Raw genomic sequence first — 12,510 nt, forward strand, 5'->3', positions numbered from 1 at the left:
TGGACTGATCACAAGAACCTTGAATATATCAGAAAAGCCATGAGACTTAATTCTCGCCAGGCCAGGTGGGCTCTTTTTTTTAACCGGTTTTCTTTCTCCCTCTCTTACAGGCCGGGGTCCCGCAACGTCAAACCAGACGCCTTGTCTCGACTCTTTGACACCGAGTCTGTTGCCAAGGAAACAGAAACTATCCTCTCACTAACCTGTGTGGTTGGAGGGGTGACTTGGCAGATAGAGTTCGGAGGACAATGTTCGCCATCTCTCGGAGGTTCTGGTGGCCATCCATGGAGCCAGAGGTCTGGGAGTACGTAGAAGCATGTTTGGTCTGCGCCCGAAACAAGACGTTCTCCGGGTCACGTATGGGGCTCTTGCAGCTTCTCCCCATCCCCTCCAGACCATGGTCCGACATCTCCATGGACTTCGTCACGGGGCTCCCGGTTTCTCAAGGTAACACCATTGTCCTCACAGTGGTGGATAGATTTTCCAAGATGGCTAGGTTCATTGCTCTGCCGAAACTGCTCTCCGCCAAGGAAATGGCAGAGATCATGATGAACAATGTTTTCAGGATTCATGGATTTCCCAAGGACATTGTTTCTGACCGGGGGCCCCAGTTTGCTTCCCGGTTCTGGAGGGAGTTCTGTCGACTCATCGGAGCTAAGGCCAGCCTGACCTCAGGATACCACCCGGAGGCCAATGGCCAGACCGAACACCTCAACCAGCAACTGGAAACCGGCCTCCGGTGTCTGGTCGCCCAGAATCCCTCTTCCTGGAGCAAGCACCTGGTCTGGGTTGAGTATGCCCACAATTCACTGCCCACCTCAGCCACAGGATTCTCGCCATTTGAATGTGTATTTGGTTACCTGCCCCGTTTTTGCAGACAACGAGCCTGAGGTGTCAGTGCCCTCCGCCCATGCCGTGATTCGTTGCTGTCGCTGTATCTGGGCAGCCGCCCGGCAGGTGTTAATTCGCCAAGGGGACCAAGTCAAGAAAGCTGCGGACCACAAGAGACGACCTGCCCCAGCCTACCAGCCAGGTCAGAGGGTGTGGCTGTCTGCTAAAGATCTCCACCTCAGGGTCCCCTCCAGGAAGCTGGCGCCACGATTCATTGGTCCGTTCCCTATCACCAAGATTATCGGTCCTGCGGCAGTCCACCTTCGCCTGCCTCGATCCCTTCGTGTTCACCCTACCTTCCACGTGAGCCAGATCAAACCTGCAAAGGAGAGTCCGATGGTCCCAGCTGCAACACCTCCGCCGCCACCTGAGGTGGTAGACGGCGGTCCAGTGTACAAGGTCAAGCAGTTGTTGGCGGTACGCAGCCCGGGCCGGGGTAGACAATACCTGGTGGACTGGGAAGGCTATGGACCTGAGGAAAGACAATGGATCCCTTCCCGCTACATTGTAGACCTGAGCCTCATAGAGGACTTTCATAGGGACCACCCTGAACAGCCTGGGCCGTCAGGAGTCGGCCCTAGAGGGGGGGGGGTACTGTCACACGGTGAGGTCAAGTTGGGGTTTTGTCCTGTCTCCATGTCCTGTCATTTCCTGTTTTATTTTGAAAAGTAACTCTCCTCTCATTTCAGGTCACTTGCCCTTCCTCATGTGTCACCTGTCGGAGTGTCTTCCCTGATTTCTGATTGTGTCCACCTGTTTCCCATTGCCCTCATGTGTCTTATATTCTGTGTCTCCCTTTGTCTTGTGCCAGAGTGTTTCGTTCCGTTCGTGCACCCCAGCCAGTCGTCTTGTCTTGTCTCTGCCTAGTTGTATGTATTCTTTACCTTCATGCGAGTGATTTTTTGTTTGTAGTTTCATAGTTTAGAGTCATCTGTTCTGTCAAGTTTATAGTGATTTTTGTAGCCTCCTTTTGGAGTGAATTTTTGTTCTAGTTGTAGATTCTTAGGTGTAATTGTAGAGCTTCCATTTTTGAGAGCGCTTTTATTTTGTCTTTATAGTGTAGTGTTTCGGTTTTCCTCCTCAGAGAGAGATTCAGTGTTCATAGTATTTAGCTTTTGTCTTCCTCCTTGTTGAGTGATTTTCTGTTGGTTTATTCCTTTTGTTTCTGCAGTTTTGTCCCTCCATTTGGAGTGGTTTTTGTTTATTAGATTATTTTCTTCCTGATTATTTTAGTCTTATGACTTGATAGTATAAATTTCATAGCTGGATTATTTTGTCACTCACAGCCGAGGTTGGAGAAATATAAATAAAGTCTGCCTTATTGGACACTCTGCATCTGAGTCCTCTTTCTAGTCCAGGCCTGACACATGCAATGTAAGATGGAGGCCATCTTAGACAATACCAACCACCCTCTCTACAACATTCTGGCAGGACAGAGAAGCAGCTACAGGTGCAGCAAATGTCTCTTCACAGGAGATCCTTTGTTCCCACTGCCATCAGGCTATACAACACCTCAGCCAAAGGAAGTGGACTAATCTAATTATTATTGATTATTTATTAACCATTTTTATTGTTAGTTATTATTATTATTATTATTATTATCAACAATGAGTTAATGGACACATGAATTTCCCCTAGGGGATGAATAAAGTATCTATCTATCTATCTATCGATCTATCTCTCTGTCTATCTATCTGTCTATCTAATGAAATCATTAAGTGTTTTAGTGTGTCAGGCCATTGTCCATATTAGGAAACCACCTTCCTCAAAGCACTCTGACAAACAGCTACTGTAGGTCTGATATGTTACACAAACATGTCAGATGTGTAACGTACATACCTGGCCTGGCATCAGTCACAAGCCATTAAGGAAATTCATTATAAGGATATGCAGAGTTACGGACCTACAGTTAACACTTTGTGACTCTTCCCACCATCAAACTATCAAATTGATAGGAAACAGAGACAAAGGACCCCTCTTCCACAAACAGGCCATGCTTTTAGCATGTCTGAACGACACAGAACCAGACCAAAGTTCAAAGGGTCATCTCCAGAGGATTAACCAACGGACATCAGGCAACTGGAGAATATAGGCAAAATCTCCAGTTTGTAACAATAAGACTCTGTCTAATGATATTTGATTGTTTCTTATATAGGACAAGTAACAACAAAAGGACTGATTAACACTAAGGTGTGAATCCTGGCCTCTCTGTGCCATGCATGAGCAAACGCACACACACACACCAACCTCCCTTCCTCTGCCACTCTAGATAAGAGTCATAAACTGCAAACCACATTCCAATCCTGGGTAGTGACCAGCAGAACTCTCTTCACAGACACAGATCTAAGGAAGAATGTAAAATTAAATATCTAGCTGTTCTGTAACTCATGAGATGTTCCTATACAATAGTTTAATCCCAAACTTCTATCCCATAGAATGTTTGAAATCGTCACCTTCCTAAAATAATGGCCTAGGTCATTTTTTGACAAAAATGTTTTTTTTTTGCCTAAATCACCCCCTCATGATGCTGGCCACCTTTGGTAAAATCGCCTGAATCCTCAGTTGAGGGGAACATGCAATTCTACCCCTGTTGTATAATGGTCTATGTCAAAAGTGTGACTTAGGCCGTATTATTTTTGCCTAAGTCAAAAGACAATGTGATTTAGGCAAAAGGTTGACATCAAGCAAAAGAAAGTTGCTGAGGGATCCCGACGCAAGTTCTCATTGTCCTTCCAACTGAAGCTTCAGGATGGAACGAGTCTCAAAGTGTGCAAATCACTTTTTTCCACTACACTTGGTCTCCCTGAAAGAACCATTACACACTGGCTGAACAAAGACACAACTGACCATAACAAAGAAGTGGCATCTAAAAGTGGACCTAAAAGTGGCAAGCATGCAAAGCTTGAACCTGAAGTCAAGGATTTCCTTAAAGACTGGTTGAGGGACCTACCCACTGTTGATTCACACTACTGCAGAAGCACAAACACCTACAAAGACAAGATGTTCCTTCACCCAGGCACAACCATCTCCCAACTACATTGGGAATATCAACAGGCAGCTGCAACTGCTGGAGAGAGGGCCGTTGGGATACGATATTTTACAGATGTGTTCCATGAAGAGAACTATTCTGTATTCATTCCACGAAAAGATCAGTGTGATGTTTGTGTTTCATACAAGCACAGAAATATAAGTAAGGCTGAATATGATGCACATATCATCCAGAAAGATGAAGCGAGGCAAGAGAAGTCCCGTGACAAGGATTCTGCAAATGATGAGAGGTCGGTTTGGTCAATGGACTTGCAAGCTGTGCTGCTGTGTCCAAGAACTCAAGCCAGCAGCCTATATTACAAAACGGCAGGTCCATAACTTGACTTCTTCAACCTGAGATCAAAGGATGGGTACTGCTACATTTGGGATGAAACGGAGGGCAACCTGAGTAGTGAGGTATTTGCCCACCTTCAATACTGCCATTTTGAAGGTGTGATCCAAAACCATCCAGAACTCAAGTAGATCATCGTGTGGAGTGATGGCTGTGGTTATCAGAACCATGATGTGTGTGTGTCAAATGCATTCTCTGAGCTTGCAAGGAAATATGGGGTACTAATAACGCAGAAATACCTTGTTGCAGGGCACACACAAATGTAGTGTGATAGCATGCATAGTACCATTGAACGCAAAATAGTTGCAGATATCTTCACCCCGAGAGACTACGTCGTCATACTTCAGACTGCAAGAATCAAGCCATCACCTTACCATATGAAGGTGCTCAAGCATGATGCGTTTCTAAAAATGAGTGGATCTTACTTCAGTAGCATCAGACCAGGCAAAAGAGCTGCAGATCCAACTGTGCATGAGTTGCGGGCTCTTCAGTTCAGCAGTGAAGGCAGGATCCAGTTAAAGCTGTCCTTCTCAGAGGACTCTGCGTGGGAAGCATTGCCACAGAGGGTAGCGAAGACAAATGAACCAATATCATGGATAAGAATGTTTCCGTGTGCTCTGCCAGTTAAGGAGCGAAAGTTCCAGGACCTCCAGTCAATGAAACATGTGATGCCAGTGTCATCACTTCTTTGACAATTTGCCACATTAATAGGCATCAGTAGAGAATCCAGAAAAGTGGGGCTAGAGGGAGGAGTGAGGAGATGTGCATGCCTCCTCAGCATAATTCTTAGTTGCTTTGTTAGTTGAGCTTTATTGTTGATAGAGTTAAAGGTTATTTTGCCTAAGTCACAACGGCATGTTCAAAAATTTGCCTAAGTCATTTATTGCTCTTGTGTTACATAATTGGCATACACTGTTATTAGTATGTCAACAGTCATCTGTTGTAATGACCTTTTTGAGTGAAATCATTAATAAATGTTATATATTCAATGTTTTGTTAAGTTTTTTGTGTTTCCTGAAAAACCTGAAAAAATGACTTATGCCATTATTTTAAGAGGGTGTTGAAATGTAACATGTAGATTTTAAGACAATGTCCTTCATGTGACCATACTGTCAGCATCCTTCACACGAGGTAACACATACTACATGACTTCCAGAATGTCCATATTATTATTATTACAGTCAAAGAACTGCTGTGTAATCCACAATTATAGACTATTAGCTTTGGGAAATGTTTATATTGTTATTTGATCAATTAACCACTTGTATCATGATTAATTCCAGGTTTGAAGGATGTAATATGAAATCAACACTCCTATTACTCCTCTCTGCCATTATTAGTGCAAGTAGTTTTATATGTTATTTCATTTAATGTTTTGTGGTCATGGTGGAAGACGGATGTGCGAGTTTATAAGTAAACTCTAGAATTAAATTATTCCAAAGTTCAGTGGAAATTTACTCTCTTCTCCAAGTGGAAACACAGGAAAAGATGGGTGACGCCCCTGAAAGATGCGCCAACCCCCAGAGGATAAAACAGTCATGAACAATTCACACAAAGTCAGATAAGAAGAAAAGGCTTTAAAGGTGAGAAGAGGTCAGAAATGTTAGAAACGCAAAAAAGTTAGAAACTCGGTGAGATGCTAAGAAGGAACAAGATGCGAGAAACGAAGCTAAAAGCTAGAGGCTGAAAAGCTGAAGATAGAAAACGATGCAGAAACTAGAAGCTGAGAATTTTGCTCAAAGCTCAGAGTCCCGGCTCAAAGCCCGGATCTGTAGCCATGTAAACTCTTATCTCTAAGCTGCTAGCCACAAACTCATGGCTGTTAGTAATTTTTGCACTTTTCGTATCTTTTATTTTTCTTTGCCACAAGCTCCAAATAACATAATTTTTGTTTACATGCGCGATCTTTTATTTTTATAAGCCAAGTCAAGACCAACTGAACCAAAACAACAGAAGTGCCTCTGTCACGGTACGAGCAAGGAGAGGCCAGGACCCAAATGCAGAGTGTGAAAAACAGTTCTTTATTCACAAAAGTAGCAACGAAAAATCACCTTTAAAAGGGAAGTATCAAAACAGAAAAAACAACAGAAAATCACCGTAACGGGAAAAAACACTCTAACAGGAAAAAAACAACTAAAGGTGTCCAGGAGCAAGCTCAAACTGGGAAGCGAAAGTGCAAAGGAAAAAACTGGAGACAATACTTAGCGATCTTACGAACATGAGGCAGGGGATCGGCTCGAGAGCAGGGTTCGGGCGAGAAGCAAACTGAATACTCTGGCGACGAGGAAGGGAATAGAGTTGGCTTAAGTAGCCGGGCTGATTAGGGAATGCGGAGCAGGTGAGTCTGGTTGAGCCCTGCTGCCGAGGAGACCGCCCCGCCTCCGAGCACTCAGTCTGTGCAGAAGGAGAGAGAGAGAGATCAAAAAACTGCACAAGAGTCAGACCATGACAGCCTCAGGGTAATTTTGTAACTTTTAACCTCCTAGGACCTGGCGTCCACATATGTGGACGTCACATTTTGGGTTCTCTAGACCACAATACTAACTTTTTCTCAACAAGGGCCTGGTGACCACATTAGAGGACATTATTCTGCCACTTAGTGGTGGGAGAAGAGTGTAACACATTACAGATTAGATTCTAGATAGCAGACAACACACCCAGATGTTCAAATGGCCACTCCCGATCCCAACCCTGCCCTGGTAAAAAATTCAATCAAATTTCATGGTTGATTCTTGTTCAAATATGTATAAAAGTATTCAATCTTTGTTATGGAAGTAAAATTTTACAAAAGTTAGGAACTGTAATGATTTACCATGCCGCTAAACATGATGTCCACATATGTGGACAAAGGGACTTAGTTTTGTTAGTTAAGAAGCAGATGTATATGACTGGTACAGTTATGAGGCATCGGGTCGCTGCAGCAGTGCAGAAGCTACCAACTGACAAAAAAATGAAAAAGGACGGAAGAGGTACCTCAGCACAAGTTACCACTGAGGATGGAAAGATTTGCGTGGTAAAGTGGTATGACAATAAACCGGTATTGATGATGTCTGCTGTTCATGCTAGAGAGCCAGAAAACACCTGCCAGAGATGGGACAAAAAACAGAAACGATATGTGACCATCCCGCGACCAAGTATTGTCCATGAATACAACTCCAAGATGGGTGGAGTTGACCTTGTTGATGAGTTACTATCGAATGAATGGCCATACAAAGAAATGGACATTGAGGATGCTAATGCACTTTACAGATCTGGCTTTAGCCAACAGCTGGCTACTGTACCGCAAGGACCTCACTGTATGTGTCACACCAAAGAAAAACATCATGCAGTTCCTTGAATTTCGAATGGAAGTGGCCATGACCTTCTTGACTCAGCGTGACAATGACAACAACAATTCTGACTTTTCAGAGCCGGAAGATGACCCAGACATTTTAGTCCAAGGGAAAAAGCGTCCAGTGAAGGCAGTCCCCCATGTCTCAATCCGCAGGAGGGCTAATGCACATCTGCCAGAGGCAGTAAACTTGAAGAATGCAGCGCGCTGCAGAGCAAAAGGCTGCTCAGGGAAAACTCGAGTGCAGTGTGGTACATGCAAGGTTTTCCTCTGCTTACAGGCAGGTCGCAACTGTTACAGAGCCTTTCACACATAGGTGTAAACATGTTCCAATGGGGAAAAAAAATAGTTTGAAAATCTTTGTTACAGACATACGTCTTTCTGCAACTGTTTTACAGTACTTCAAATGAGCCATATTGCTCAAAGGGGCACAATTGTTCCGTCTCATTTTGTTTTTGCACTCAGGAAAATGCTGCTGTGTTCTGGCACCAAATAAATAGTTTTACATAATTACTCAACTGTGACTTTATTGGTTTCTATCTAAATTGAAGACGAATGTCCTCATATGTGGACATCATTTTTCTCAGAAACTACATCATGTAAAAACATAATTCTTTGTTGTTACACTCATCAGGTCCCAATCAGCCTAAATAGCAAAGAGAAATTAAAAATGCACGCCATGCAAGAGTTCGGGTCTTAGGAGGTTAATCATCATCAAGTTTTTTGAAGATTTTGACAACTTTAGAGTCATCTGGTCAACACCAGTCTCCTCTAAAAGTTATCCAGCCAAAGTGAAGAGCAATAGAGTTTATTTCTCATCAACCCGCAAGAGACGCCAGCAGATAACACCGCTGCACGACCGCCTGCAGAGAAGCCGAGCAGAAATCAAGAGTGCCCGAGACAGAAAGTCTCCTGGCAAACTCCACCAGAGCTGAATCGCTGAGACACCGGCAGAATCCGTCATCGTGATAATGGGACACGGCCTCCAGGAGAATCCACCTAGATCCTGCGTCTCCGGGGTTACCACGGCAACCACAGCCACCTGGGTTCCAGCCGAGGGTCTTCAGCTACAGCGCAACTCACAGTAGGCCGGTCTTAACACTCTGCTTATGACTGGGTTGATGTCGAAATATAGCAATATTTAATCATCAAACCTAATGCGTAGATGTAGTATCATTAGCTGTATAGCCATAGTGTATAGCCATAATATATTCTCTCCCACCATTGCCAACTCATCACACTGCTCATTTCCTTATTATTTTCATCTTTATGATTATTACACCTTGCATTTACTCTGTAGATGGCAGTTTTGTTAATAAACTCCTTTATTTACACCCAGCTGTTGCCCTGTTGTGTTCTTTTGACGTAGAGACTGGAGATCTATTGAATCGAGAAGTCATGGCTTCTGATATGAGATGATAAATTTATCAATGAAGTAATTCATTGTTATCCTCCCAGAGGACTGGTGCCCCATTTCAACGAGAGTAAATTCTAAATTATGGCGTTAATGCTACAGATGTTTGGCATGCTGGCTGTGTGAGTCCAATGTTTTCTTGAGATACAAGCCATCATTGCATCATTGACAACAACCAGGCTACTGTTTACTTACTACCATGTACCTAATTTATTTAATTACATTTGCCAGTGGGTTGATCTCTGCTGCAGCTGAAACAATCAACTAGCTAACTTTGCTATACTGTATATTATATAATTTATACAGTGACTGATTGTGCTATCACTCTCATATTAGCTTAACTGTCCCCGTTAGGATGGGACAATTATAATTATTTTTAGTACATAGAGTTTGGTGACCTAACATTATGTCCAGCATAGCTCCACCTATCATCAACCTGATTACTGTTCTAATAAGCCGGAGTAGTTGAAAGCTGATCTGTGGGTGTGCATGGTTCTTAAGTAAAAAACTAAAAATGAAATGAGGAGATGTGGCATGACTTGAGACTTAAACAGCTCTATGTAAACTCACTGGGAACTCCAGAAACGAGCCGAAGGGGTCGTAACACACGAAATGCTCGGAGGGCCTTGACGTCAAACCCCCCAGGTTTACCCCCAGACTGGCCACCAGAGTCAGCGTCTTTGGTTATCATCTCCAGAACCACACTGAACAACCTGAAGAGAAAAAGAGGGTTGTTGGTGAGGGAGAGGAAAAGTAAAGATAGATGGAGGCAGAGGTTTGAAAGAGAAGCAAAAAGAGGGAGAGGAGAGCAGTAATGGAGATGCCATCAAAACAGAGCAGAAAGGATGAGAGGAAAAGAGACAGAAAGCAAAGCCATGTGTCCTCTTTGTTCTTGTCTCTGTGTACATGCATGTGTGTAGTAAGTATGTGTGTGCTTTTATATAGTTTATGTGTGTATGTCTTTTATTTCTGTGCATATTTACCTTTAGCTTTTAACATTTCATCACAGTTTGCATCCACTGTGGCCAGGTTGTCTACTGATAAACCATCACTCTAAACAAGGCCTTGTGTGTGTATGTGTGTTTGTCTGTGTGTGAATGTGTGTCAAAGTACATGAGCGACTATATAAGTGAGTGTTTATGTTTGCATGTAAACCTATGGTTTGAGCTTAACTGTGCTCAAAGAATAATCTCACTGTTTGTTCGTGTACATGTTTTGACTGTGTGTGTTTGCACATATATACTGTATATATATTGTTAACTTGCTGCCTATGAACTCACCCCACAATGACAATGACAAAGTCCAGCATGTTCCAGCCGTTTCTGACATAGGAGTTTTGATGCATGACCAGGCCATAGGCAATAATCTTCAGAAATGTCTCTATAGTGAAAATGATCAGGAAGGCATATTCTACTGTTTCCTGCATGGAGAGAAAGTAAGAATGGAAGGGAAGGAGAGAGGGAGGAAATAAAAGAGAAAATAATAAAGATTATTAATCAAACCTTTACCAAAGAAATTCACTGAGCAAAATAATGTGCATGGGGGAATCGATGCAATGTTTAAGAGAAGTATAGGCTCAAAAAAGGAGAAAACATATTCCCTGGTTACCACAACATTTGGCATTGCAACTGATTTCTCTTTTTGTCAAACCCAACAGAAAAGTATCTTTGATTTGACTTTGATCCACAGCCTCATGATTCCTATTGACTTACACTTAGATGAGGTCCATGCGTCAAAAAAGGCAAATTGTCTAATAGTGTATTACTGTGTGTCTAATAATGACACACTCACACTTTACCGCAATTTCATTACTACATCAATCCTCCAGTCACAAAAGCCTAAATTTAACAAATTTTCAGGGTTAAGCACTTTCACTAAATGTAAGATGAGATTTAATTTGTATATCAACTCCAGAGGACATGCTGACTGGAATATTTTTTAACAAGGCTAGGTTAAAACCTTGTATATGGCTGGACCGCATGCGGTCAATGTGCGAAATAGAGGAAGTAATTGAAAACTGAAGCACTCTAAATAACTGACATCATCGCATCGTATTTGCATTCTGCCTAGTATCAGCTGGTTTCAGCCCTTTATCCATTTGCTTCTCTCCTCCTCTCTGTGCTCACATATACAGTATCACTTATGACAGCTGATTGATTTTGAAAGAGATGATTTTGAAAAATGATCAATGGGGAAACTCCAACGCTGTCTTGTGGCTGTGCAATGGTTGAATAATCAATCAACTCTATCACTCTCTCTGAGCTATTATTGTACAAGTAAATATAGCATAAATAACAGCTCAATCTTTGTCTTTAACTGATGTGTTTGGTGATTTTATCAGATGGCGTCACAGTTGCAGCAGAGCAGCAGTTTGGAAATGGCTTGGAATGGAAGTTAACATTTAGTCGTAATGGGTCACATTTCAATCACTATTTCTGACAACAGAAACAGAAAAACATGTAAATGAGAACAGCTTTATTGGGAATTCAGTCATGGGAAAGTCAGTCATGGACATTTATATATATAGGGCTGGCCCTTTAAAGTAAAATAAAATAGAAGCCAATGAAAACAGACAGTAATTGTCAAACAGTAGTCCACCATGTGTTATACTGAATCCCAGACCTTCTCAGCTGGATGACAAATGGCATAATTTTATCATCATATTTTATTCTAATATGCGCTTCTATATGCTAATATGTACACACACAAAAACACACACACAGCTGACTTGTATTTGAGGTGTATATTTGTGGGTGCACAAGTGTTTGTGAGCCAATGCAGCTTGGTAAATTAGTTTTTATGTATCTCTGTGCATATGTAAATACACTCTTCGTGTGTGTTATAAAGCTTAATAATGTAGTAAGAATAGTAGCAGCAATGCAGAATTTATTTAGTCAGTTCAAATAATGATAAACAAGATAGGCAGCAAAGAGAAGACAGATAAATGAGGTTTTTATCAGATCTGAAATCTACATGCATTGAAGAAAGTGAATCTCATGAGTGGGCTGAGTGAATGTCTGGTTGTAGGTACTGTACATATGTGTCATGTCCCATTTTCTGGATGGTGAGAACTTTACAGTTTTCTGTGATTGGTTACGCACTAAAAGTGAATTTATACCAGAGTATCATAACCTTAACTTTTGAAACCATGCCTTACACAAAGGAACCAAAGGTAAAAATTACATTTTCTACTTTACACTTTGTTTTCAGTTCTGCAACACACACTTGTAAAAAACACAACACACTTTTTCAAACTACAAAGCACACCTAAAATTTGCACCACACACATACACAGAAATTGAACACCACTCAGTCTGAGCCTTAGTGCTACAGATAGACCTCAGGTGAGCTTCTGTGAGAACTTTACAAACATGGAAGCAGTGAAAGTGAGAGGAAGAGGAAGGCATAGAGGGGGTGGAGGAAGAGGGCCAGAACAAAGAAGACCTGGCAACAGATGGACACATATGGACAATAGGGCCACTTTTGTGGACCATG

General features: G+C 42.2%; 1 protein-coding gene across 1 annotated transcript in view; it reads right to left on the reverse strand.

The window, feature by feature from the left end:
- The window catches only part of LOC111220529 (voltage-dependent L-type calcium channel subunit alpha-1D-like), a 162,339-nt gene that overhangs the window by 87,390 nt on the left and 62,439 nt on the right, over window positions 1–12,510 (reverse strand). Inside the window, exons 4-5 of the mRNA XM_022743612.1 lie at window positions 10,296–10,435; window positions 9,586–9,728 (exon numbers count right to left, since the gene is read on the reverse strand). Of these exons, the coding sequence (XP_022599333.1) occupies window positions 9,586–9,728; window positions 10,296–10,435 (283 nt within the window). The remainder of the gene's footprint in view (window positions 1–9,585; window positions 9,729–10,295; window positions 10,436–12,510) is intronic.

This window comes from Seriola dumerili, unplaced genomic scaffold (assembly GCF_002260705.1).
Source record: "Seriola dumerili isolate Sdu_G_001 unplaced genomic scaffold, Sdu_1.0 BDQW01000070.1, whole genome shotgun sequence".
In the NCBI taxonomy this organism is placed as follows: Eukaryota; Metazoa; Chordata; class Actinopteri; order Carangiformes; family Carangidae; genus Seriola; species Seriola dumerili.